At 49.4% G+C, this 26,123-nt stretch overlaps 12 protein-coding genes across 12 annotated transcripts; 6 read left to right on the top strand and 6 right to left on the bottom strand.

Annotated features, from left to right (window-relative positions):
* Nucleotides 1-811: 811 nt before the first annotated feature.
* FSUBG_5133 (nucleoporin nup82) lies at nucleotides 812-3,539 on the bottom strand (the record flags this gene model as incomplete). Its single annotated transcript, XM_036683197.1, has 2 exons — nucleotides 812-3,139; nucleotides 3,195-3,539. The coding sequence occupies 2 exons, from the start codon at nucleotides 3,537-3,539 to the stop codon at nucleotides 812-814; spliced, it is 2,673 nt and encodes an 890-aa protein (XP_036539371.1).
* A 438-nt stretch (nucleotides 3,540-3,977) lies between these two features.
* On the top strand, nucleotides 3,978-4,624 carry FSUBG_5132 (nuclear cap binding subunit 2; the record flags this gene model as incomplete). Its single annotated transcript, XM_036683196.1, has 3 exons — nucleotides 3,978-4,043; nucleotides 4,093-4,190; nucleotides 4,228-4,624. The coding sequence occupies 3 exons, from the start codon at nucleotides 3,978-3,980 to the stop codon at nucleotides 4,622-4,624; spliced, it is 561 nt and encodes a 186-aa protein (XP_036539370.1).
* Nucleotides 4,625-5,016: 392 nt separating this feature from the next.
* FSUBG_5131 (ribosomal subunit l31) lies at nucleotides 5,017-5,408 on the bottom strand (the record flags this gene model as incomplete). Its single annotated transcript, XM_036683195.1, has 2 exons — nucleotides 5,017-5,069; nucleotides 5,129-5,408. The coding sequence occupies 2 exons, from the start codon at nucleotides 5,406-5,408 to the stop codon at nucleotides 5,017-5,019; spliced, it is 333 nt and encodes a 110-aa protein (XP_036539369.1).
* Nucleotides 5,409-5,828: 420 nt separating this feature from the next.
* FSUBG_5130 (sedlin) lies at nucleotides 5,829-6,501 on the top strand (the record flags this gene model as incomplete). Its single annotated transcript, XM_036683194.1, has 3 exons — nucleotides 5,829-6,013; nucleotides 6,134-6,380; nucleotides 6,493-6,501. The coding sequence occupies 3 exons, from the start codon at nucleotides 5,829-5,831 to the stop codon at nucleotides 6,499-6,501; spliced, it is 441 nt and encodes a 146-aa protein (XP_036539368.1).
* A 291-nt stretch (nucleotides 6,502-6,792) lies between these two features.
* FSUBG_5129 (histone H4) lies at nucleotides 6,793-7,303 on the bottom strand (the record flags this gene model as incomplete). Its single annotated transcript, XM_036683192.1, has 3 exons — nucleotides 6,793-6,956; nucleotides 7,015-7,152; nucleotides 7,294-7,303. 3 exons carry the CDS (start codon nucleotides 7,301-7,303, stop codon nucleotides 6,793-6,795), a joined length of 312 nt encoding a protein of 103 aa, XP_036539367.1.
* A 1,095-nt stretch (nucleotides 7,304-8,398) lies between these two features.
* FSUBG_5128 (anaphase-promoting complex subunit 3) lies at nucleotides 8,399-10,933 on the bottom strand (the record flags this gene model as incomplete). The annotated part of the gene is made up of 2 exons (XM_036683191.1): nucleotides 8,399-8,470; nucleotides 8,534-10,933. 2 exons carry the CDS (start codon nucleotides 10,931-10,933, stop codon nucleotides 8,399-8,401), a joined length of 2,472 nt encoding a protein of 823 aa, XP_036539366.1.
* A 1,546-nt stretch (nucleotides 10,934-12,479) lies between these two features.
* FSUBG_5127 (40S ribosomal S2 protein0) lies at nucleotides 12,480-12,940 on the bottom strand (the record flags this gene model as incomplete). Its single annotated transcript, XM_036683190.1, has 3 exons — nucleotides 12,480-12,520; nucleotides 12,574-12,841; nucleotides 12,899-12,940. 3 exons carry the CDS (start codon nucleotides 12,938-12,940, stop codon nucleotides 12,480-12,482), a joined length of 351 nt encoding a protein of 116 aa, XP_036539365.1.
* Nucleotides 12,941-13,655: 715 nt separating this feature from the next.
* On the top strand, nucleotides 13,656-14,144 carry FSUBG_5126 (DUF788 domain protein; the record flags this gene model as incomplete). The annotated part of the gene is made up of 1 exon (XM_036683189.1): nucleotides 13,656-14,144. One exon carries the CDS (start codon nucleotides 13,656-13,658, stop codon nucleotides 14,142-14,144), a length of 489 nt encoding a protein of 162 aa, XP_036539364.1.
* Nucleotides 14,145-14,204: 60 nt separating this feature from the next.
* On the bottom strand, nucleotides 14,205-14,906 carry FSUBG_5125 (uncharacterized protein; the record flags this gene model as incomplete). The annotated part of the gene is made up of 2 exons (XM_036683188.1): nucleotides 14,205-14,713; nucleotides 14,786-14,906. 2 exons carry the CDS (start codon nucleotides 14,904-14,906, stop codon nucleotides 14,205-14,207), a joined length of 630 nt encoding a protein of 209 aa, XP_036539363.1.
* A 1,183-nt stretch (nucleotides 14,907-16,089) lies between these two features.
* On the top strand, nucleotides 16,090-16,996 carry FSUBG_5124 (hydrolase; the record flags this gene model as incomplete). Its single annotated transcript, XM_036683187.1, has 2 exons — nucleotides 16,090-16,138; nucleotides 16,191-16,996. The coding sequence occupies 2 exons, from the start codon at nucleotides 16,090-16,092 to the stop codon at nucleotides 16,994-16,996; spliced, it is 855 nt and encodes a 284-aa protein (XP_036539362.1).
* A 2,594-nt stretch (nucleotides 16,997-19,590) lies between these two features.
* Nucleotides 19,591-20,580, top strand: FSUBG_5123 (DNA polymerase epsilon subunit C; the record flags this gene model as incomplete). Its single annotated transcript, XM_036683186.1, has 1 exon — nucleotides 19,591-20,580. One exon carries the CDS (start codon nucleotides 19,591-19,593, stop codon nucleotides 20,578-20,580), a length of 990 nt encoding a protein of 329 aa, XP_036539361.1.
* Nucleotides 20,581-22,448: 1,868 nt separating this feature from the next.
* FSUBG_5122 (phosphatidylinositol 4-kinase) lies at nucleotides 22,449-25,761 on the top strand (the record flags this gene model as incomplete). Its single annotated transcript, XM_036683185.1, has 5 exons — nucleotides 22,449-22,528; nucleotides 22,667-22,853; nucleotides 22,984-25,337; nucleotides 25,529-25,669; nucleotides 25,722-25,761. The coding sequence occupies 5 exons, from the start codon at nucleotides 22,449-22,451 to the stop codon at nucleotides 25,759-25,761; spliced, it is 2,802 nt and encodes a 933-aa protein (XP_036539360.1).
* Between the last annotated feature and the right edge of the window lie 362 nt (nucleotides 25,762-26,123).

Raw genomic sequence — 26,123 nt, 5'->3', positions numbered from 1 at the left:
TAATACCTTTAGTAAGTTATAGCTATATTTAAGTAATATTATATTAATAAATAAAAAAACTAAAAGTATAAATATTTCTATTAAAGTTAAATAAAAGTATATTATAAAGATTATAATTAAAAAGGCATTAAAATAGTTAATTAAAAGGTTATTATATTTAGTTATTATTTAATAAGAATCTAGCGGCGCACCGGGGTCGGCGCAGGTATGGGTTGCTACTAGAATAAAAACAATTAGCAAATGCTCAAGAAATCAATCAGTCAATCATCGTGTAACTAGTGGCCACAAAAAAGCTAAGCAAGTTGATTGATTCATGGCTGCGATTCGCCTCGTGAGAATGATTGGTCCACAGCGTACGAGCCTGTCTTAACTCAACTTCTCAACAAAGCAATATATTTCGCTGATGATACAAAGGGGGCTGGCTTGTCAGCCCAATTGTCTTGCCGCGGAGTTATAGATAAGAATACCAAAGACCTTGTTTCCTTGGTCAATAGTTTTTGCTTTTGGTCGAGTTGGCTCGGTATCCAGGATCTCTGCTTGACAGAGTCGTGTATGCGTGTGTGTGTGTGTGTGTGTGTGTGTATGTATGTATGTAATTGTTGCTATGGCGATCTCTGCCCTAACCTCGAATTGCCCCTCTCGGCTGGCTTCAATGTGTGAAGATGCCAATGAGACACAGTCTTGGGTTTGACTACTTCACTTGCCTCGCATTGCCAAGAATGCTTGTCCTGGGAGAATGGATACAAAATCCAACGGAAGCACCTCTTATTATACTCTGCAGAGTCGTAGATATCGTACATATATATCAGTTTCAAACACTGGTTTGCAGCCGTTCCAGTCGTGCAGTGACAGCATCCACCAAGGCTGTTTCCCTTGATAGAAGTCCTTGGACCTGCTGCAACTTCGCCCGGCGAACCTCTTGTGGGATCCGCAACTCGGCCGAAGGTGTAGCGGGCCCATCCGTCTCCCCTGTCGCCTTGTTCATAGCCTCCACTTCGGCACTAAGGTCAGCCTGCAGGTGCTTGATGTCTTCCAGACGTTTCCACAGCTGTTTAGCCTGTGCCGGTGTCGCCCTGGATTTGCCCGATGCCAGCTCCGCGTAATCCAGAGCCGAGATGCTGGCTTCCATGGACTTCACTTCCTCCACAAAGGCACGTTCCTTGGCACTCAAGTCACGCGTCGTTGCCTTACCTACGATCTTCCGTAGGTTTTCAAGTCGCTCACTCAGCCGCTCCTGGCGGTCCCTTGCGGCAGTAACTCGCCGATCGTACATGGCATTGTCCGCCTCTCCATCACGGTGCGACCCGTTAATTGTGTCGATCTTACCCTTTACCTCGTTCGCCTTCATGACTTGTTGCTTAAGCTCACTCTGGAGAAGCTCACATCGCCGGAATACTTCAGCCGCGGCCATTCCAAGGCGATGCGTCTCATCTGCCAAGACCTTATGCGCATCGGTAAAGATTTGCAACGTAAGCGGGCTTAGTCTTACTTCCTGATTGACAACAGTCTTGTGGCGGGATGTGCGGAGCCTCTCAAGCAGTGTAGGCAGAGCAGAACCCTCATCAAATGTATGAGACGGGTTGAACACGGGGCGAGGCTCATAAAAGTCCAGTGGTGCCATACTAGTTTCCCGTTCATAGCTGGGGCTTTCTTGACGAATTGGAGCCAGATCGACCTCTGGTACGTCGAAGGTCAGGGCGATGGGCTCGTAGGGGGTCGCTGAGAGGAGAAAGTAGCCAACGTCAGGGTCTCGCAGAACATTGCATGCCGCTAAGGGCACCGCAATATCGGCAGTGGGTTGTGAGTAGATGCGGTCCCTTGTAGACTGAGAGTTGACAAGCAGGCCAATTCTAAAGTCAGTTCCTGCTTCGGAATCCCCATTCAACTCACTCTCTAGACGGAAGATCCAGGAAGTAAGAGAAATAAATGTGATTGCAGCGTGGTGTGTGACGAAGAAATTGTACCGAGATGTGACGTCGTTGCTGAAAACTGGCCAACTATCCTCACTCACTTCCACAGGTGTCATGGTATCAATGGCCTGGAAGGAAAGCAGAGACGGAGATTCAGCTTCAGCAAGCAGCCGGCCAAGTTTATTCTTGTTCTTGGGTGGCAACCATTGAGCCTGGACACCCTCGAGATCAAGATATACGCGAACTTGACCGCTCGTTGACAAGAGGCAAAGCACGGTTAGAGAAAGGCCTTCTTGATCCCCGTCATCCATATCCAAATCTTCTTCTTCGCCCATCATAAGCTGCTCTGTTTCTGTCTTCTTGCCGATGACGAGCATATCGGTAACCGCGGTATCCAGCTCGTCACCTGTGTCAGGGTCTGACTGAAGGTCAAAAGGGCCTTGCAAGCGAGGAATGATTCCCGGTCGAGTTGGTCGCGTGTAAATCTCCGTCATAGGCTCACCAATCGGGCCCTCCATGATTGTTGGCTCTTGGGAATCTAGCTCTCCCATCCATTCTAATTGCTGCTGGGCAAGTAACTTTTCCTGCTCGCCAACATCCGGATCATCCTCGATACTTGCAACAGTAGTGACGATCGATACCGACAGAGAAGGGATTAATGTCGGGGGAGGTGCCCATTTCTGAGGCAGCAGAGGACACAAGGCGTACACATCTCCTTCTCGCATCGCCACCCACAACGTCATGGGGTTCCAACCACCAGCCCCTTTAGTAGAGAAACTGGCAGCAGCCACCTCCATTTCGAACGAATCAGGTGAGAAGGCCGTGTTAGTGGCTGCTGTTGAGGCCGAAAAGTCCTGATCCAGAGTGGTACCGTCCACCAGTTTCTTCAGGTCGACAGACGTAGTAGGTGAGTCGAAGGACCATCGATCGGTAGTGGACAATTCCCACACACGTACGATAGCATCCGCGGTGGTCGTAACGATACAAGAGCCACTGACACCCAAAGGATGCCAGAGGGCCGAGACGATAGGAGATCGAGAGGTAACGTGAGTGGTTGGGCCAAGCGTGAAGATCTTTGGTTTAAGAGGGCCAGCATCTTCACTGGTGAGGTGTGAAGGGTCAGGGAGCACGCAGATATGGACAGTATGGGTGGTCAGAATGGCCAAAAAGTTCGAGTTCGGGGAGATAATCAGCTGTCGAATGTCGTCGGCAACGGGAGTCTTGATTGTCTGAGCAGTGGCAAGTTAGCTACCGATTTATATAAGTCATGACACTCGAACATACCCTTAATCCAGCAGCGTTTTCTAGGCTCTCGTCATCGAATGGCTGTGTAGAGTCCTCGCGCTTGATGCAAATACCCTGCGATGACCCTCTCTTTGAATAACGATTTGTCCATTCATCCTTCAGGTACGCAAGATCACCCCAGCGGATTTCGCGACCAACAGCAACAAATACTTCAGTCCCTCGATGAGCAATGGTTCGTCGCGGACCAGGAATGGTTTTCTTCTTGGACGAATATGCTGACTCCAGACTACGAGACTTGGACGCCTCAGATGATGGCTCAAACAGACGATGGCCGAGAGCGTTGCTGGACAGCCAAGCTGCCGAATAGCTCTTGACCTTAGGCATGGCGAGAGGACAAAGCCAAGCTTCGTTGGCGAATATATTTGCACAGCTTCGCGAAGCTGATGAGGTGATAATGCGAGCTATACGAGCTACTCAGAGTGGCTGTAGTCAAGCGCAAGTCGCGATCTTTGAATGTTTGGAAGAAAATAACGAGGCTGAAGGCCTGGGGCTGGCGCACGATCCGTCAACTCAAAGCTTTAGCGCTTGTTACCACAGCATCAAGAGGCAGGGTATAAGTTAATGCCACATGCACCGCCACACTTGTCTGCAGGGGCCACTCTCAGCGCAAGGCTGCTCTTGTTACACCAACATCCATCATCTCAGCTATTGAAGCTCAAGAAGCATCTACCGTACCTTGTTGCGCGCAATCATCCATTCTGGTAAATCTGATACCTTGCCCATCCATCTTCGAGACCCGCGATAAGTGAAGATCACAAGACAATGCGACCAGGCGTCAGAAACACTGTAGACCGGCTCGACAGGCCGAGCGCCTACTACCAGAACCGCGTATGGTATCTGCCCACGCTTTTCGAGCCACTTGTTAACACCGTGCTAGAACAAGAGGAGACGCGATCGTGATGACGACCATGACCAACCTCCAGAGCCCCAAGTTGACCCTCTAGCCAATGCCACAACCCTCTATGTCGGCAACCTGTATGTTTTCCTCGCTACAATGCTGACAATACCATAGCGATCAATCGCATGAGGCTGACTTTCATCGCAACAACAGGTCCTTCTACACAACCGAAGAGCAGGTCTATGAACTTTTCGCAAAGTGCGGCGAGATCAAGCGCCTTGTCATGGGCCTCGACCGCTTCAACAAAACGCCTTGCGGTTTCTGCTTTGTTGAGTACTACACACACCAGGACGCCCTTGACTGCCTAAAATACATTGGTGGCACCAAGCTCGACGAGCGCATCATTCGTACCGACCTGGATCCCGGCTTTGAAGAGGGACGTCAATTTGGCCGTGGCAAATCTGGTGGTCAAGTTCGCGACGAGTACCGTGAGGACTTCGATGAGGGCAGAGGAGGCGTTGGCAGAGCGATACAAGCCGAAGAGCGAGACGAATACGCCGAGGGGAAGTAATTGGACAGTAGTGAGGCGGCGGTTGTCCTTGACCGCCGATTAGGACTCGATACCCTTAGATTTTCATACAGAGCCTTCGATATTTGGGAAAATAACTGTATTCCTTCTTCTATGTGCATATGTGGTATTTCTTTCCTTATCTCTTATCCCAATGCATCCCACTGGTCTGCCCCTTCACCAGCATTTGAGACCGTCTCCCAAGCTTTTTTGTTTTGTATCGTATCGGGAAATGTGGTCGTCACATTGCCTCTCAAGTTCGTAGGTGAAACATTGGTGTTGTACATAGATCCCAATGTGGATCTGCCTGCAATTCCCGCCATGGGATGAATACGCCGTTCTCCGTTAGATCCTCAACTCGATTGTCCTGCTTTCAATTCTGCAAAATCGCCTCTCTAGTAACCAGGAGGGTTGATTCGCTGGGATACCCTTGTCCACTTGGGCAGTTCTGTGCAATTGTCAGCATTGGAAACCGGGCAATTGGGTAATCTGAGCAGAGTGGCATACTGTGAATGCCCTTGCGGTAACGCTTGGCATTGCGATCGAACATGGTATATTTATCCTTTGGTAGCATCTCGGCCTCAGTGGGCATCTCAGCCTTCCACCGCTCAAGAGCTTCGAGGGTCTGTCCTTTCTTGGCGAGAGCTGCATCAACAGTCGCTACAACATTGTCGACAGCTCGCAGGCGAAGTCGGTGGCGGCGTTTCTGGAACTTGGACAACCGCCAGGGGGTCTTCCAAAGAAGGCCACTTGAGAGAGGATTCGTGATGCGGAATGCGCCGAACATTGTCGAATAGCGTTGCAGATTGGAGACACAATCAGAGTACCTAAGTCTTCTGGTGATTGTCGAATGAACGTCAACTTTTTCCCGGTAGCCGGCGGCTGTTGAGCCGCGCAGACGCTTAGCGCAGCAAGGTTGGTTGGCTGCATAGGCGAAGAAGCTCAGCGGAACATTGTGAGGGCCGGATACAGGGCGCCATGTCAGTGGGGAGTTGTAGGTACTCCCTCCAGTGGGGAGCTTCCATTTAGCTGGCTTATTGACTACCTTAGTAGTTACCTAGCCCAGAGCAATGCAAACGACGTATATTCATTCATTCCGTTCATTGTCAGAAGGGTATGCGACAGTACAGACCTCATTAACCTGGCGCCTCCACTCAGCGAAACCAAAGGATATTGCTAAGCCGCGGCCAATGCAACACACAGCACCATGAGTTACTACTTCGCCATTGTCGGCACCCAGGACAACCCTCTATTCGAGCATGAGTTTGGCACCTCTAAGCAGGGCGGTGACGGCCAGTCGCGCTTCAGCGATCAAGTCCGCCACTTGAACCAGTTCATCCTACATTCGAGTCTTGACATCGCAGAGGAGGTCCAGTGGTCGCATGGACAGATGTGAGTTGTTACCCACACGTTCGAAGAAGATGGCTTTGAAGCAGTCAAGGGGCTGCGCATAATCGACTCAAAGAAAAGGGACACGGCGCGACATGATACTAAACTCTGGTTCTTCTACAGGTATCTCAAGTGTATTGACAAGTTCTTCAACAACTACATATCGTGCTTCGTCACCGCCGGCAACGTCAAATTTCTCCTGCTCCATCAACCTATCATCCCAACCGGAACATCATCACGGTCATCAACTGCCATCGGGGCTAATCCCACAAGTCCCGCTACCGAAGAAGCCATCAAAATGTTTTTTACGGAAGTTTATGAGAATTGGGTCAAGGCTATCATGAGTCCCTTCTACCGCGCCAACATGGAGGTGCGTAGCCCTGTCTTCAGAACGAGGGTAGCGGCAGCTGGGAGGAAATATCTTTGAATGTTGACAGGAAAGCTTCGCGTTGTTATGATACCATGTTTGCAACTTAATACAGTACATCTGAGGTTCATACCTTGATACGAGTGTGCAACTTCTCTACTACACTAAGGAAGCCATAATAAGGTGGTTCACTCATAAATCACGAGTGGACGGTATATGACTGGAGTAGTGGAGAATTGTAAAGTGTTCAATGTTCAATGTGGTATTCATTTGCAAGGTCGTCTTCCATGACGCCTATGGTAATATCATATCCGTTTCCCCAACGCCTTAGTCAAATACATCCATCCCAGTGCCGTATAAGCGCAGCTGAATAATCCGTCCCAAGAGCGAACTACCAAGCAAGGTAGAAAGCTGTTTAACCACCGAAACCGTAGAGGGTACGTCCCTGTCGCTTGAGAGCGTAGACGACGTCGAGGGATGTGACAGTCTTGCGCTTGGCGTGCTCAGTGTATGTGACAGCGTCACGGATGACACCCTCAAGGAAGGTCTTGAGGACACCACGGGTCTCCTCGTAGATCACTGAGACAGATGGTTAGCATCTTAATAATGTGGAAATGCATTGCTGCGGTCAACTTACTGGCAGAGATACGCTTGACACCGCCACGACGAGCGAGACGTCGGATAGCGGGCTTGGTGATTCCTTGAATGTTGTCTCGCAAAATCTTTCGGTGACGCTTGGCACCGCCCTTGCCGAGACCCTTGCCGCCCTTACCGCCTAACATGAAGCGTTAGTATATCTTGATGATGAGTGAAGCTTGGTGTTGAATGCAGTTCATTAACGCGTCAGCATGGTCAGGATCGACGACCACGCATCAAGGCGAAAGAATGCATCAAAAAAACAAGAGAAAGTACTTACGTCCAGTCATGATGATAGATGAAGGTGATAAAGTCTTGATGAAAAGAGATGAAGGTGACGCGTTATCGCGATCTTGTAGATGACGTTGAGACGCGTTCGGAGATGCGGAGTGAGAAGAGTGAAAGAGGAAAAAACACAGCGGGGAGGGGCGAGAAGGGGAGGAATAAATACGTGTAGGCAATCAGTAAAAACCAACAACTGCAGGCGCCAGAAATCACTGCTAAAATGCGGGCAGGATCAGTGAAAAAATGGGCACCAAATTCGCTATAATTGGAGCGCTTTACCTCTTTCGGATGCCCGCGTGAGAGATGCTGTGGTTCGATTTTTTGATTGGCTGATAAGTCAGATCACTCCCGTCGTGCCAGGCAGGTCCAGCTGCAGCCAGAATTCGGAGCGGCGGGGGTGGGTCAGCGGCCATTTCTTTGAGGGTGAAGTGCATTGAGACGCTCCAGTGTTTGCTGTCCTGAGACCTGAGGCAGGTAGATACTCTAAAATAGAACTCGAGTCCTGTTTGATTCTTTTTCTCGGAGCTACTCTAATGGTGTAGTATTGGAATACGTTGGGGATCAAATAGTTTGCCTTGAGCATGCAGATGCATCTACTATAGCAGTCTTCACTTTGATATAATTTTACGTAGGAAGATCGCGTGAAGCTCTTGTTGTATAATGTTAGTCGAGACGCGAATTCGCAACAACAATGGGCTCAACCTTTTTTACTCTGATTATCAGGGTATCTATCCATCGACTCGCCGCCTCTCAGAATACCAATTCCCGTAATGTACAGGTACCTCAACGCGTGAATGTATGCTGCTCATGCTAAATATACACAAAAAGCAAAGTCGCTTTTTCCATTTGCACAGCACGCGTGAGTCAGGCCGCTTAAGATAAGAAGCCTATTCATACCAGAAAACGCCGATGCCATGCCCATGCTCTCGTAACAAAGTCAACAGTAGCGCCGACCGCCGGTCCTCATCCCATATATTCGACCCTCGGAACACGAATCAGTGCCACCACATCCCATATACTTCATTATGCCGATCGTCACAAAACCAAGGATACCAAACGCAAGTGCAGACTCTTTAAAATCGTAATGTTCATTACAATCATCACATCATCGAGTCGTCCATCTCCACGTCGTCCTCGAAACCCTCAATTGCTTCCTTGATCTGTTGGCTTGCCTGTTTGGTTGTCAGTATGGATGGTACATAACAGCACATAGTTCTGGCATTCTACTAGCTTACCTTGGGATCCAGGGCAAGGGCAATAGTAAAGTGTCGCACTGAGAGCTGCTTTTCGCCCATGCTTCTATACAGTTTGCCGAGGAGGAAGTGAACTGTCGCCTCATCTGGCGCCAGGTCCTTAAGTATCATCAGCTCTTTTTGCGCCGCATCTAATTGGCCAACAGCAAGCAGTGCTCTGGCCTTCTTGTATCGAGTTTGGGCTGCACGAGGTGCGAGGTCAACTGCTTTGCTATAAGCTTGCAGAGCAGGCATTATTTGCTTCTGCTTCTCTAGCACTGTTCCGATGCAGGTTATCAGCACTGCATTGTTGGGGTTGATGCTCTGGGCTGCATCGAAATGCGTGTACGCCTTATCGTAAGCGCCGAGACGTTCCTGGACCCTTCCTATGCCATAGTAGGCATTGTAATGGCGTCGGTCCGCTGATATTGCTTGGCGATATGCCGTGAGTGCCTTATCATATTCTTCGTTGGTGACATGCTCGTGTCCTTGCAAGGTGAAAGCATATGCGAATTTGGGATCAAGTTGAGTGGCTCGCCTGAAACACTTGAGTGCTTGTTCATGGTCGCGTGCCAAGGACCAGGCATTCCCTAACGCACACCAAGCCTGCGGTGAAAGCCATGCGGAATCTACCAACTCATGTGCGAGAAAAGAAAGGTCCGTCTCTCGTCTTAGATGCCAGAGAACTGTAGAGTATACCTCCATATCCTCCAGCCGTGAAGGTGCTTGCACGCGCATCTTCCTGAAGAACTTCTCAGCCTCGGCATATGAAGCCTGCTCAAAATGAGCTCGGCCCATCTGTGCCAAAACCCATGGTGTGTTTTGGTGGGGCATTGGAAGCGATTGAAAATGCTGAATGCTCTCGGTGCATTGAAACTGGGATAATGAGTAGTATCCGTTTGCTAGCTTCTTGACAAGATCGAGCAGCCATATAAGTCCTTCTTCGAGCTTCTGGGCATCAAGCTCCGATGTCTTGTGCACCGGCGGTGGAGGGGGGATATCCTTGGCTTTCGGTAGCTCGCTGTGGTCCATATCGGCTTGTGCCTCTTCGAGAGGTTTGCGATTACCACTAACCACGCGGCCAACACTAGAGCCACTTGATCCAGGTCGAACGATTCGAGAAATTGGGGGCCTAGCCTTCTTCAGCTCCCTGACGGCCGCAGTTCCCATCCCAGCCACGCCTGAGTTTGCTTTGGACGATGGTCTAAACATGTTGAGCCTTGCACTACGTCGAGTTGTCGCTGGCTCTTCTGAGTTTGTCATTCGCTGTGCTGGGTGTCCCGATACAGTCCGTTTTCTTTCCGCTGCTGGTATAGACGATCGCAACGTTGCTGAGGGTGCGGCGTTAGACGCATCAGTCATTACATTTTCTGCAGATTGTTCTGGTAGCCCCTTGTCTTGCGCCCTTGTGCGTCGAGATCCTATGCGATAGTTCATTCGTGGGGGTGCCTCCTGCGCCTGATCGATAGCTTGGGCGTGCCGCGTCCTTCGAGGTGGAGCCTGAGGAGGCTCATGGGAATGACCAATGCGAGATGATGTCGTCACCGAGGCTATCGTACCTGGGGGTGTCTCCATGCCGTCAAACCCAGAGCTGCTGTTAGTCGATGTCGCATAGCGCATGCGTCCCTCTTGGATCTTCTGCATGAATTCGCTCTTATCGACTCCCTGGCCAGAGTCGCCATTAGTAAGCTCATGGATGGTTGGGGAATGACTGGAGCTGAAGGGATCGCTTGCAACATCCATTGTAGCATTCCGTTGGGACTTCTTCATGGGGATATCTGGTACGATTGGTCCAGAACCTTCTCTTGATATCAAAGGGCTTGTTTCCACATCGAAGCTATGTACTAGCGCATCACTGGTCTTGAAAACGTTGGGTACACGGACGGTGACGCCAAGGTCGCATAGCGCTTCGAAAGCATCCCACATAAAAGGATTCAGCTGAAGAGCCTCTTCGAAACAGGCGACGGCCTTCTTCTTGTCGTCATATGCGCGATGGAGTCGTCCTAGAAGACCAAGAACTGCAGGCGCATCAGGAAGAGCGGTTCTAGTGGTTGCGCTATGCTTCCCTAAGCTGCATTTCGATGCCCAGAGACTTCGGGCTTTCTCCAAGGCGGAGATGCCATCCTTGTATCGTTCGAGAGCCAAGCATGCTTGAGCAAAAACCCAAGCACACCCCAGATGAACACCACGGTATCCTATGGGTTTGCCAACATCGTAGGCTGAGCGAAAGTCGCCGAGTCGCAAGTGGCATAGCGCATAGAGGTATGTAGACTCGCTAGACCTGGGATCCTGCGCCAGCAAGCGTTCGGCGAAGAATAGACCGTTGTGGTAGGAGGCATTATCGAGATGATAGTATATCGTTTGTCTTAAAAGGCCACTAGTGGCCGTCGGAGTCGGCGCCATACTAAATGTTGCTGCCCAGTGATGAGGATTGAGAAGGATGTTCGGGGGTTCGGACGGTGATGGCGCTGACGGAGTTGCCTAACAACGTGTTCTGGCCATGAGACAATCGATGGACAAGATCGGAATAAAATGATTCAATGGAAATAGACCCGTCAGTCGGCGATCAACAATGGTCTTCTTGACAGGACTGTTGTTTATTCTCGTGCTAAGCCGTTCGCGTGAGTGGCGGGGACCAGCCAAATCCAAAGAAAACAAAGCAGCCGTGGGTCAGTCGCTGGGCAGTCGTAGTGGGTATCAGCGTCGTGAAACGACTTAATGATTAAGAAAACAACAAAGAGATGCAGAGCGCAAGCCAATTCTGTCGATTGAAAGGTAGCCTTTGTTATGTCGCGGCCTAGGAAAGGAGCAAGAGGTCGTCACAAGTATGGAGTCGTTAAAGGCGAGCAAGCGTCGATGGGCTTGCAACCTTTCGTGAACGGGAACGGTGGGTCCTAGCGAGCGAACGAGACAGCGAGAATTGTTGATGAAGATGGGACTGAAGGGAGCTCAAAAGTATAGAAGGGACGAAGAAAAAGAAGGAATTTCCCTGCTACCAGCTAATACGATTTCGATATGAGTTGCTCATGGTATTGGACGGGTTGCAAACTCAGCCTGACCTTAGGGGATGCTAGAGGTAGCAGAAGGTGCAGTGAACGTTATGGGCGTGCTTGCGTGAAACAGGCTTTGAATGTTTGGTGGTGACGGATTGGCCAAGCGCGCGGTACCTGCCTGGCGTGACGGAATTGATATGATTGGCTCAGGGTTGCGCCTAGCAACCAGCCACCAAGTATATCTACTTGCTATCGCTCACGAGCCAGGCGTGATCTCAAGTACCACGACTATATTGTCTCGGTCCTTCCAGCCGCTGAGATTTAGCAGCTAGTATCCGTACCTGCAGACTGTCTGCCTCTTCCATTCCCAGCCAATTCGACATTTCCTAAAGACCTAGGTGCAGTCTACAGAGTGGCAGGAGTGGCAGGTAAGGTATCCTACTAACCTCACTAAGGTACCTGGAGGTAAAAGAAATATTCTGCGCCTTGGCTACCTATCCCAAGAATGATTCTTTTAGCACTGATTAGAGCATCATTGTCCCTAGCAGTCTGTCCATAAGGTACCTTGCTTGTCTTCCTTATTTTACTTTTTGCTATGAAGTGAATAAGCATCTGCAGTACATCCTGCGTCCACACGACAAGTTCGGTTGAAGTCGATCGTCCAGGAGTGCTTTACTACCCAAGTCCACAGGTCCTTATTGAAAACGAGTTGAATATGTACCATTCGCAAATGCGCCGGGTCAAAGTTATTATATCAGTCAACACAACAACATCATGGTCTTCATAGTTTTGAATGGTAGAACACGAGGTTCCCAGAGATTCATTAATCATAACTGAGTATCCTACATCCACCACTCTTGCTGTGAGCAAGATCTCGATGTTTCCATCATTCCCTTCCTTCACAATGTCAGGATGAAACCGAGCATATCGACCACTGACTAGGCCATTGACCACATTTAAGCAGCGATGGTGACCTCAACCTCAACACCAGCCTCGACTGTAACACGGTTAGACTCTGCCCAGATATTTTCAGGCGGCGGGATCCCTTACTGTTGACGATAACGGACTTGACAACCTCAGTGGGGGCGTGGAGGTCGATAAGGCGCTTGTGGACGCGGAGCTCGTAGGAATCCCAGGTCTTGGAACCCTCACCACAAGGGGTCTTGCGGGTGGTGATCTTGAGGTTCTTGGTGGGTAGACGGACGGGGCCCTTGATGGTGAGGCCCTTGCTGCGGGCACGCTCAATGAGCTCAGCGCTGACCTTCTCGAGAGACTGAACCTTTCGGCTGGTCAGGGTGATTCGGATGCGGTGGCTCTTCTGTTATGGGCGTTAGCATCGTGCCAGCGGTTCAACTTGATGGTGATATCGACGTACGGGAGCGTCACCGACGTCCTTCTCGTTCTTCTGGTGAGACATTGTGAATGGCTGTCAAGACTCGGCAAAAGTGACTGCAACGGTAACGTGATGACGGCCTGGGAGGGTTGAGATTGATTCCTTTTGTTGTAGAAGCGTTTAGTTGGCAATAAGCCCCAATTATCAAAAAGTTGTGCGCTTATCGCTTATCGCCAATTTCGGCACGTGACGAGCTTTAAGAGCTCCAAGCATCTAAGGTAAAGCTAAAAGGCACCAAGAACTTGATTGAACAGATCTCGGAGGGCGAAGTCGGAAAGTTCATGGACAAGTAAGTACTCGAATTCTCTTTGGTACCTGATAAAGTATGTCCAGTCCCTCCAGCTCCTCATTTCATAGATTAGTAGTCTTGTGAGCTGCAATAGAGCAACCTCATCAACCCATGACGGCTAGAGGAGGTAAGAAAACTTCGGACTTGTATCCTAAGTGATGAAAATACTTAGGTAAATTTAGTATATTTTACTAGGCCTCTGGGCCAGTTAATTTTGGCATACACGCTTAATGTCGAGAAGTTTTAGTGCCCCGGCAAGTGGAGGTACCAATCAGATCGACAGAATTGCTAGTTGTCCCCTGTCATCAGCATCGTCATTCCACTTCTTCTCACTTCTTCAGTGAACAATTCAGCTTGATTCACCAAACAACCACGTGCTCCCAGCTATCACCACTGTGCAACCATCCAGTGCTGTATCGACCTGAGCGTACTCGCTAGTGCTCATATACAATGGCTCAGAAAGCAAAAAAGGACCGCGCCAAGTCCAACGCGGCGGCACTCAACAACCTGCACATCGGCTCTCTTGTCGTCAACGCTCTCTTCCTCCTTTCTCACTTCCTCTTCCGTGCTCGCTCTATCTGGCTTTACGTTCTCTTTTCTGCGCCTGCCCTCATCTGCGAGTATATTCTTGAGGCTTCCGGTCGACCGAAGTACGACCCAACTACGCGAGCCCTGCGTACCGCTGGCGAAGATCTATCCTCTCCTGGCTTGACCGAGTACATGTTCGACGTAATCTGGGTTACCTGGGCTGCAGCAATCTTCGTCATTATCTTCGGAAATAAAGCTTGGTTCCTGTGGCTGATTCTTCCGGCATATGGCGTGTACCTGGGAAGTGGGCTACTAGGCATGGGAAAGCAGAAGATGGCTGAGTTTCAAGGAGCGGGCGATGGTGCTGGTGCAGCTCCCCAAGGAAATCGCAGAGCACGTCGGGCTGCTTAAATTTCCCAGCTCTCTTTGGGGGCATTAGATCTCTCCTGGGATTCTAAGTCTATTGGCTGTCTAAGGTTTCTGTTTCGGACCTTCTCCCGTCCAGCGCTCCAGGGTATCATCGTCCACATCGCGGACTAGGACATGAATATGTTCTAAGGCGCGTACACTTTGAAGGGCGACCCAATTCTTAAACCACAGCACTTTGCTCTCTCCGTTTGGACCCAGAGCATCGATGAATGTCTTTTTGATGAATGACTGGACCAAAGCCCTGCTCTCGGGTGTCATATCACCAGTCTCGGAGTCCGTAGGGACGGTTGTGCGCAACCACACGACAATGTGTCTGATGTCCGGTTCCAATCCGTAAGGCCAGTCATTGATCAAGATACGGTAGTCTGAAGGGTCCTCGAACGGGACAGTAGATCTTGGTGTGAATGGCGGGTTTCCCCATTCCTGAGGCAGACGGTTTACAAGAAGATAATTCGTCATGGAGCCATATTCTGCTTTGGTCTCTGCAGTCCAAGCCATATATCGACGGAGGTCAGAGGGCTTGCGTTTCAGGACAGAGAGGTTGTTCGTCCCTGTCTAATGTCAATGGCCCGGCTTGAAACAGAGCAGAAAATGTCGACTAGGTTTTAAATAGAGCTGCTTACTGATAATCTCCCTTAACTCCTCCCAATCATGTTTATGAAACTCCTCATCAGTCTGAGAGAGGACCCATCTGTCGACATCCGTCAGAGGGAAGGGCGCTTCTTCTGGGGGGCTCTCGCCCATGTTGTAGTAGGTTGTTGAGAATTTGGAGAGTCTGAAAGACCTCGTCTGCCAGCTAAGATGTGGAGGTGGTATCGATGTTCTGATACGTGTGTTTTTTACTCGTAAGGTACGGGCCCGTGCTATCGGAGATACAGCGCTAAACGTTATGATTTACGGGAAATGCAAGGCAGTTCTGAACTTACAGGCTCGAATGGCCATCGTGGTGCTCATGCGGTGAGAAGTTGGCCCCAGCAGGCTTATGTCAGCGGCGACAAAGCAACGAGCCATCGTCTTCACATGAATGAGGAAAGTATCACTGAACGAGTGCTCCCGTTGAGTAGATGGGATTGCTTAGAGATAATTGTCAATAAGGGTCATCACATGTAAAGAGTGGGTGATCTCTTATCAGCCGTTAAGAAGCTGCGCCAGCCCAGAGTTTCGAATCCAGTCTATTGAACCAACGCCAGCCCCTCCATCATCGATCTCATCTCTTCTTCAACGTGCCAGGGACCCTTTACGATCTACTCAAACTGAACCAATTGGAGCCATAGAATCACAATTTGTAGCCAATTGAACTTTCAATCATCGTTGCCACAAAGACATTCGATTAGGGGGAGGAAATCTACCCATAATTCCCTTTCACACCTCATGAAACGCCTCTGCCATCGAGAAAAGCCGTCCTCGTCATGATCCTTGGTCCTATAAGCCTCGTTGACTGTGGGGTGTTTCTCATATTTCTTGCACCTCAACTTATATGGCACGCTGGGTTCTTTCTGACACTATTCACGGGTCTTAGGGCCCTACCATTTCTCCGTCGGTTATTATCCCTCACTACATATCATGCCAGTCTAACTTATCCAATATAGTGATCCGGCTTCCTTATGAGTTCATCACTGACCGTTATCTGACTCATTCAACTCGCCAACTTGCGTTTACTCAGACAGCTACTGTGTTTGAGGATCTTGTGATACGTTGTGTGCGCTATGCCTTCGCCAATATCCCCGCCAAGGTTGGGCGAGTCTTCTTCGGCAAACATGTTGCGTTACCATTTATTCACTGGCGCATGCTTCGCCATGGCTATATCAGATCACCAGTTCACTACAGGGAATATAGCATAGGAAAAGTTGGTTTCAATTTCTCACTATGGCTGTGTTGCGGTGACTGACTGCAGCAGGGAGATATCAAAACAAAGGGCACTTGGATTATGCACCAACCGGAACATCCTCCAGATTTTGTCCTCTACTATGCACACGGTATGCTCGGAACAATTACTAGCCATGTGTTCACATTGCTGATTATCACAAGGTGGTGGATTCTTGATGGGCTCAAGTTACTTTTACCTCGAATTCCTCATGGCCTGGCATCATCTCCTTGTTGAGGCTGGATATAATAACCCTGCAATATTTGCACTCGAGTACACTTTGGTGCCTGATCAGGTTTACCCAAGGCAGGTCCTGGAGGCACTTGAAGGTTACAAGCATGTCCTTGAAGTCGTACAAAACGCATCCAAGATTTGCGTTTCGGGAGATTCGGCTGGCGGCTCGTTGATTCTCAGCCTGTTGCTTGAGTTGGGCGCTCAGGCTGGCAACCAAGATAAGAAGGGCATCAAGGTCAACATCCGGGGCGCCCTCTCAGATGCGGATCCACCTCATCTGCCTCTCCCGCGCATGGCTACACTGATTTCGCCGTGGATAACACTGATGTCCAGTTTACACTACAGCTCCAAGAGTGATTTTTTGGACAAGAGAACCTTATGGAAATATGCACACGAGTATGCGGGAGAGAACATGGTCCAACAGCAACCGGCTTCTCCTGGTGACTGCGTCGATGAGGGGCTCTGGAGAGCAGCCAGTCCCGAACGAGGATACTTCATCGTCTTTGGAGAAGAAGAAGTATTCGCACCGGATATTGAAGAGTTTCTCAAGCGACAAGCCAAGATTGGGATTCAAGCTGAAGGGCAGAAATTCGACGGAGGAATTCATGCGTGGCCAGTAGCCTCACTATTCCTATCCAGTACGGAGGATAAGAGGCTGCAAGGGCTTCGAACTGCTGTCAAGGAGATTAGAAGACGAATGCTTGAATGGGGTACGCTGAATGCAGATAGAGTATAAAATCAGATTAGATCAAGTAAAATTTCATAGACAATGCCTGTAGTCGGTGAATCAGGAACCATAGTACAAAACTCGGTTTCGTCCTCACCAGGCCTGCTCAGGGATTAAAGCTCAACGTGTATCATCACTAGGATGCAGAGGCAGACGAGGATATGCAGGTGGGAAATAGTGGAACTCACTTGGTAGAGATTGATACATCTGCCGGCTGAAGTTCAGAGGTGGCGTGTCCATGAGCCAGCCCGTAGGTTAGTCACTGATGATGTTGTGGGTGCATCTCAACGATGGGAGCCTGGAGTGAGCACCTAGGGCTGCCACAAGGCATCTGAGCCATGCCAGTCACTCTGTGATGTGAATCAGCGCTGCATTTCAGCATATTCGTTGGAGAATGGCCCAGGAATGGGCTCCACAAGCGCGCAGGCGGACCATGCGGCTGATATTAGGCATAGCTTGTAAAGCAGATAGCGTCAGCCATGTTTATGTGATGTTTGAGGCTGAACACGAAATGCCTGTGGTTCACAGCCAGGGAACCAATATTGCATCGTGAGCTTCGAAACATGAGCAAGTGAGTTAGAGAAAGGAAGAGTGAATGAGGTTATAAACGAAGGGTATCTTATCCACCAATAAGACTGTAGATGGTAGGTAACAGGCAACTTACCCAAGTGCAGTAGTAGCTACCTTATGATTGAGAAAACGCGTAAAGTGTAAATGATATTGAATTACGGTGTGGGGCGCACGTGGTAAGCACCCATATCCAGCTCGTTCCTGCCCTGAAACTTAAAGTACCCTCGAAGGGCAAGAAAATACCGGACCTTAATGTGGAGTGTCAAAATAAACTCAGTAAAAGGTATCCTAAGCTTAGGCTGTATCACCTAAATATTTTTGTCACTTAGGATCGAAGGTCTGGGTTTTCTTTCCTCCCCTAGAATACCTACCTAGGTACGTAGTTGGTGCATGGTGCATGGCGTGGGAAGGATCCCCCCTGGATGGTTCCTACCTATCGATCCGAGGGATCAGCTTGAGACACCATCGTCTCTGATTTGGGGTTTGGGCGGAAGTCACTTTGTACCCAGGTAGAGAGCAACCTAAGTCCCCGTGTTCCAAGGCAGGCTGTCCATTTGTGCATATAAACGCCCGGCATTCCCTCGTTTCCCCCGCCATCGCCATTTGCCGCCGCCGTGTCGAATACGATTGCCGACTACCTAACTTCTGACACTGACGTCTAAATAACGCCCCTGATAAACATTGCGAAAGCGACTCATAACCACAGTCTCGAGAAGCTTTCCTTGTTCTCCATTCCTAGGAATCAACGCTTGTTCCGCTATTCATTGCACTCATCAAAGACTTACATACACCATCCTCATCTTAAAACTCTCTGTCCACCTACCCAAAAACTTAGCGGTCCACTCAAACAAGATAATCGATAATCTACCAACGACGCCAGCCACCATTTTCATATTACCTCCTGTTAGGTCTCAACCTTTGTCCACTAAGGTGTCCAGTCTACGTGGTAATCATCAACTCGGTCACTAACCTACATGAACTTACTTACTGGGCTGGAAATCGACCCTTTCTGCCTTGTCGGTTTACACGTGCACCATTACTTCCCGAGCCTCATTTCACCCGCGTACTGTACGACCTCCATTCAACAGGGGGCTTTGACGTGTGGCCATCTCAATAACAAGGGGTCTTACACACAGCCCCTGGTAACCCGCCGCCCATCTCACTGCACTGCAACCAACCGCTTCCACTTCTGGGTACTAAGTTAGTTGTTAAAAAGGTATGTAGGTTAGCTACTTATTTGTCTTCCTTTACCGTATACTTGTCTACCAATATCACCACCCTTATCCTTTCAGCCTACATGTGGTGGTCTTGTACTCCACCATCACGTCAATCATATCACATCGTCGTTCCCAACCCCAGTCCGAGACGGGAGCTCGAGCTTGCTGATTCGTGAGCTAAACCTCTTCTTCTTACTCCCCCTGTCTCCTTTACGCACGGTTTTCACTAGCACCCGGTCCGTCTTGTTCATTGGATTTGTCTGATATAATAAGAACACGACGTTCCTTCAGTTTGATCGCTTTGTTTCTCCTTAGACACCATATTACATGCATCATACTACTATCTGCTATTCTTGGATCCCTTATACACATACCTTTAACTGACCAACCTACCACAAGCACAGCAACTTGCACAAAGAAACAACTTGACAAATAAAGCCAGACATTAAGCTTTTATTTATCCTCGATATCCACAACTCGATTACATTGTCTTTGGTCAAACAAAGTACCTAGCTTCTTCTACAAACGTTCAGAGGCGCTGTACCAACCTGATTCTAACGTCCTTTCACTCTTGGTATTGCCTACCTAGTACCTATTCTCGAATCGCCCCCGCTGTTTCATTCCACTGTACTGCCAAGCATCTACGTTATCCACCACACTATCAAAGACGACCGGCTCGGGTTTGCATTGTAACGGGTCTCTATTCGTTCACTGCTGGACAAAAACAATATTATCCCGGCCGCTTCGGCGTGCAAGCCCCACCATAATCCTAATCATTCCGCTACAAACACCGCGGACCAGAAAAAAATATTTATTATGTCGACTGACGACAGCTATGCCCCAAAGTCTCCGGACCTCTCTTCTTTTTATTCAAGTGGCCCCACCCAGGAAGAGCTCCATCATCCACAGCCTGACAGTCACTTTAGCCCGGGATACGAATATAAAGCAGAGTCCCCAACCTACACCAGATCTACTACTTTTTCTTCTTATGTTCCACCATCCTTAAATTTTAACAACAACAACGGCGGTACATATGATACTAAGTACCGGCCACAAGTCGACTATCAGCAAGCTTCTTCACAACTAAGATCTACAAGACCAGAATATCAATCTTACCGGACGCGACATTCTTCAATCCAAGATCCCTACATCAATTCTTCACCAGACAAACGCCCGTCTTCTCGTAACGGATTCGAGGATACCTTTGCCTCTCCGTACACACAGCCACTACACCACACTCCGGCGCGACCTGCGCCGTACGGTCAAGCCTATCAAGAGCAGAATCCGCTTTCCAACGCGACTGTATACGACACATCCTACGCACCACCAGTGGGAACTGGCATAATAGAGCGCGTTTCGACCTTTGGTGCTATACCTTTTGATACAGATATGCCTCCGCGCAAAGCCGCGCCGCCTGCGGCGCCCGCTATCGATCCATCCCCGGTTCGAACCAAGTTTCCAACTGCCAGGATCAAACGAATCATGCAGGCTGATGAGGAAGTTGGAAAGGTTGCTCAGCAGACCCCGATCGCTGTGGGCAAGGCTCTTGAACTTTTTATGATCCAACTCGTAACGAAAAGCGCCGACGTGGCCAAGGAGAAGGGCTCCAAGAGAGTCACAGCACCAATGCTCAAACACGTGGTCGAGGCCGATGAGCAGTGGGATTTCCTTCGTGACATTGTCGGTCGCGTCGAGAACGAGAAGGAGGGTAGTAGATCAAAGGCCAAGCAGGAGAGCTCAAGTGAGGAGGAGATTGAAGAGCCCAAGAAGAGAACACGCGGCGGCAGAAGAAAGAAGACTCAGTGATCTTCTTTCAATGTGGAGTATTATATGTTGTCTTTGCAAAGTTTGGGATGCGTCATGAGGGATAATGATCAAATGGCAGGCGTTTAGGGGGACTCGCATCGAGCCGGAGTTTGGCGCATTGAAGACAATTCATCGCATGGACTTTTGGCATACTGGGTATTTTGAACGCTTGCGGACTGGGGCAATATCAATTGCTGGTGCTGCGAAGCATCTCGGCGAGTACGTTGGCATGATTACACAGCAATTTAAGCAAAGGGACGGCGGCCAAGGCTGTTACCTTGTCACTTACTGGCTCTTGACTTCTGAAATCCCCAAGTGATTTGACTCGTGCTTCCTATCTTCATACGTTAAGCTTTATTCGCGATCTAACCCTTGCGTTCCTGGCCTCTCTGAGTTGCAAGGAGGGGTGAAGCGTGGCATATTGTGCTTTCAGCGTCTATCTCTTTAGGACTTTGTTCCTTTACCGGTATCCTTCCTTTTGGCATTGGAGTTACATCTGTGTCACCTGGTTTTCGAACTCAATCAAATCAACGTTTGCCCCATGCAGAAATATGTGTGTGGTTTACATATCATATGATCAAAGTTAACGACTCTGGGTGCCCTTCGTCGTAAGAGTTCAACCAGCTTTTAATATACCACTTTCAACATAGAAAAACAGTACATGTCGAATTTCAAACAGACCATATTGTTGACACAACATGACCAAATGATAGAACTTGAGATGAAGAGAATTATATTCCTGGCGCGCCTACCCTGGAGCCTAGCGTGGTTTTACAAGTACTGACGTAGGTGGAACTGACGTCAGTACACTTCGCATTGAAATATAACACCAGTTAACAAAAGCTAGAAATTGAGCATAGATAACGTACCTACTAATATAGAGGTTCCTATGGACGAGAAAACATGTGATCTTGATCCTAAGTGCCTGCTAATAAAATTGATTAAAAAAGGGCTCCAGAGTTTATTCTAACCTGCCCAAGATTGTAATAACTTACCATGGTCTTTTTATCACTCTTCAAGTCCCGGGTTTTCTTACCTCCTCAAGAGAGCATTAAGACCGAGCACATCATAACTACCTAGGAGGTCTCCGGACTTAAGCGTGTGTTTTCAAGCCATTACCGTGTCAACAGGAATATATGGAGAAGGAAGATAACACTCCGAATTGCTCAAAAGGGTTCTGGTCCGGGCCCGGACTAATAAACAAGACCATCCAAAGGTTGTAAGCCTTGAGTGCCGAGTCTGGTGCCTCTCCAATGAACTGTCCATTGGTTGAAACGGCAGCACGGGATAAATTAGCCAATGGATGTAGAACCCATCATTTTACTCGAGAGAGGTTATGAGTTCCTCCGGAGTACGAACAGAAATCAAGAATATAATCAATCAAATTGTGACCCCTGTGCCTTGTGCTCGTAGTCCAGGTACTCAGGGGTTCAATGAGGTTTCTGATTGGGCTATCGATCGTTTCCATTACTTCTCTGCCCGACGGGAGGTGAGAGCTCCCACCCTAAGGTATAGGTACCTAGTAACTTACCTCATCTAGCTTGTAAATGGATGCCAAGGCCTGAGCTGTCCGTTCCGGCTCCCTAACATTATCCACTAATATCCGCAACGACTCCTGTAAATCTTCTGAAGAACAAATCATCCTCCACTGACTTTGGGCTTGGACGGTTTCGTCAACCTCGAACATCAACCAGCTTGAAACCGTCGTCACTCTTGCGAATGGACTCTTGATTGACTCTCCCTTCTGTCACGCCCGTTCCCCTGCCACGATATCCTGTATTTCTTCCTTCATTTTTAGCTCAGACCCTAGATGACGAACCGCCAGCTGTCCCTTACAGGCGCTCGCTCCCCCGCGTAAACCAAAACCAATGTCGTGGGACTTGCTTCAGAGGTTCCTCGAGTCCGACGTCTTCAACTCCAACCCCTTTCTCCCCGTCTCATACCTCTCGTGAGTCTCCTACAAACCCCTGCACGCCCTACAGAAGCCAGCGATACTGGTCGCCGTATAATTTTGCTATACTTCTTCATTCTCGCTTCTTCCGCCCTCTCCGACGTCGCCAATCGCTAATGCCACCTGTCGCAACAGCCGATATGCCGACCACGTGGGGATTCACTATGTTCTCTGCCAGAAGCTCCGCCAGTTTCCCTACGAGGATATTGAGTTCTTCCTACCGCAATTATGTCACCTCATAATCAGCGTGCATAATGAGTCAATGGCTTTGGAAGAGTTCTTGATGGACTTGTGTGAAGAATCCGTCACAGCAGCGCTGCTGGTACGTTTCTGATGATGATGATGATATTCAACCGACAACCCTTTGGGATGGAATGCGCGAGCCACCGCGTCATGGGAACCGGTAATCGACTGGGATACGGCGAAAAGAGAACTGACAATTGCGTGCGCAGACCTTCTGGCTCTTTCAAACATATCTTCACGATCTCTCCTCGAATCCGCAATCCGACTCGTTTCAGACATGTCGCCGTGTCTACAACAAGGTTCAGCACATTGTGTTTGGACTTGCTGATACCGCTCGTCATGAAAAGATCACGGAAAACGTCCTACCAGTCACGGTACTTTCTAGTTTTGTCCTTGCTAGTATTGCGCTGCCCATGTTCCCCCAGTGGGCTGGCCCTCTCGCAGTCGCCCAAGCTCGCAAACCTCAACCCATCACCAATGAAACGCAGGAACCCAAGGAAAACCCCAAACCCACGAGGGCTCGCACAGTTACCGTCGGAAACTCGCGATCGCGGCGTGTCCGAGATAATGGACGGACCTTTAGTGCACCAGATCCTAAAGGGTCAAGAGACTCTTCACCCAAGCCTACGCGCAGTCCTCGACCGCCTTCGGTGATAATTCCGCCGCAAAGGTCCAAGACACCAGCTGGGACGACTCGGCCATCCGCTCTTGAGCTGAGATCGCTGGAAGCTAAGCTCAGCACGTCATCTCTTCCACTGCCATCAGCTCAACCTACTACCAGACCGACGACCCCAAACTCAGCAGGTAATGCGCAGCGCCCGGTCGACAACGCAACCCGACGGCATTCGCACCACGCAAAAGCAGTCCTTACTGTCAGCGACATGTCGCCAGTGCAAAAGACGAGACTTTTGAGACAGCATTATTTCAGGTCAGAAACACAATTCTTGACAGCCCTGGAAGGCATCTCGAACCGATTAGTGCTGGTCCCCAAACCCGCTCGGATGAGCGCATTGCGAGCCGAATTGGCTTTAATATCACAGGACTTACCTGCTGAGATCGACATTCCCGTCATCTGCCCCCCAACTCTGGTTAATGGATCGCCTGGAAAGAGCCGCCATCACCGTATTGTTCGCGTGAACCCTGCTGAAGCGACAGTGCTCAACAGTGCCGAGAAGGTCCCTTATCTGATCATGGTAGAGGTTTTGAGAGATGACTTCTCTTTCGACCCTGACCAACCCGAAAATGACCGACTCCTTAACAGCTTGCTAGGAGGTAGCGCTCGCGCAAAGCGTATATTCGATCTTTCTGACTCACCTCGCCTCTCCCCCACGGTAAAGGCGCCAGAGCCTCTTCTAGACAGTGTCTTTGAACCTGCTTCGGGCGATCTGGGAAGCTCGCCACTTTTGAAGGGCATAGATGAGTCGCCAGTTAGAGTATCTTCGAGACCAGCGCAGAACCATACTGCTCAGCGTCTGCCAAGCGGAGCTACTACATCTTTTTCGACATTGGATTTGACAACGCCACAGTCATCGGGTACAGGAACCTCGCGATCTAACAGCCCAGGACCCGTCTCACGAAGAATGACCATGCCCATACAGCGAAGCGCACCAGCTGACCAGCCTGACTTCGGTGCCCTAGCCACGCACATGCGAACTGCTTCTCAGATGCTTGCACAGCTGGAAGCCACCAGCGGAAAGCGCCCAAAGCAGGAAGTAGCTGCTATCAGAGCCAAGATCATCGCCAGCATGCAGAGCCTTGAGGAGAAGAGCTTCGATGTTGACGAGCAAGGCCCAACCTTTGACACAATTATCGCTAAAGCCAACACAACGCCGATCCCTGTCCACAACCCTGACCTAGAGGAAGACGTGCAGATTGACCCGAACCTGAACGCTAGTGCAGGACGTGAGCGTATGGAGAACGACATTAAGACTGGTGGTGTCCAAAGGCGTGGAGATCGTGATGACCCTAGTGCGGCCGTCTTTGGTGAGGCTTGGGAAGCTAAGAAGGAACGAATTCGCAAATCATCGCCTTATGGTTGGATGAAGAATTGGGATCTCGTTAGTGTCATTGTTAAGACAGGAGCTGATCTTCGACAAGAGGCATTTGCTTGCCAGCTCATCGATGTGTGTCATAAAATTTGGGTTGATGCCGGTACTGATGTCTGGGTCAAACGTATGCGAATCTTAGTAACTGGGGAGTCGTCGGGACTGATCGAAACCATTACGAGTGGCGTGTCCCTCCACTCGCTGAAGCGAAGTCTAACGCTGGCCTCGGTTGAGTCTGGCCAGAACCCCCGTAACCGTATTGCGACGCTGAGAGACCATTTTCTCAAAGCTTTTGGCCAACCTGATAGCAAAGAGTTCCAGGCTGGCGTTGATGCGTTCAAAAAGTCACTGGCAGCATACAGCATCATCTCCTACGTTCTCCAACTCAAGGACAGACACAACGGCAATGTCTTGGTGGACAGCGAGGGCCATATCATTCATATCGACTTTGGCTTTATGCTTTCCAATTCGCCTGGCTCAGTTGGGTTTGAGGCGGCGCCGTTCAAGTTGACGCATGAGTATGTCGATGTTTTGGGTGGACCACTTTCTCCTGATTTTGAAGACTACAAGAGACTTTGCAAGCAAGCATTCCAAGGCAAGTTACACCAGAAATACGAAGATCAAGAATTGTGCTAATACTGTCTTAAGCCTTGCGTCGCTCGGCAGACAACATTATTGACCTGGTAGCGATGATGGGACATGACTCCAGGATGCCCTGCTTTGCAGTCGGCATCGCTCAAGTGACAAATACCCTTCGACAGAGGTTCCAGCTTCACCTGAGCGCCGAAGAAGCGGAACATTTCGTCGATGATCTCGTTGCCAAGTCATTTGGCAGTTACTACACTCGACTGTAAGTCAAATCTCATTCTGAGTTTCAAATACCGCGTATTGACCTGTCTCAGCTATGACACATTTCAATATCGTACACAGGGTATCTACTAGACAAGTTCAACACAGAAAAGACTCGACAAGCAGGGGATAGTTGGTTGATTTCAATGCATAAGAGAAAAATTCAAGAGCTAGGAGTAGCATTGGTATAATTCGGGGGCATATGAGATGGCGTTGCGGATGATAGACATGGCCGAGTAGCCCAAAACACTTACTGTTGTGAGTTTTATATGACAACTGATGACTGCGCATGGTGAGGAGGATAGGAAGTAGTGTAGATTTTTCATTACGTGGTAGAATGGTGGGACGTTGAATAAGGAAGGGGATGAATAAATACTGGAAGACTTCTCAAGGCAGTGCCAACGACATACGCATCCAAGAATTTGTCCATCATGTCCCAGTGTTACCTATACTGA

This window comes from Fusarium subglutinans (genome assembly GCF_013396075.1).
Source record: "Fusarium subglutinans strain NRRL 66333 chromosome Unknown NRRL66333_c0000048, whole genome shotgun sequence".
NCBI classification, from domain to species: Eukaryota; Fungi; Ascomycota; class Sordariomycetes; order Hypocreales; family Nectriaceae; genus Fusarium; species Fusarium subglutinans.
The sequence above is the reverse complement of the archived record's forward strand: the minus strand, read 5'-3'. Positions and strand labels throughout refer to the sequence as shown.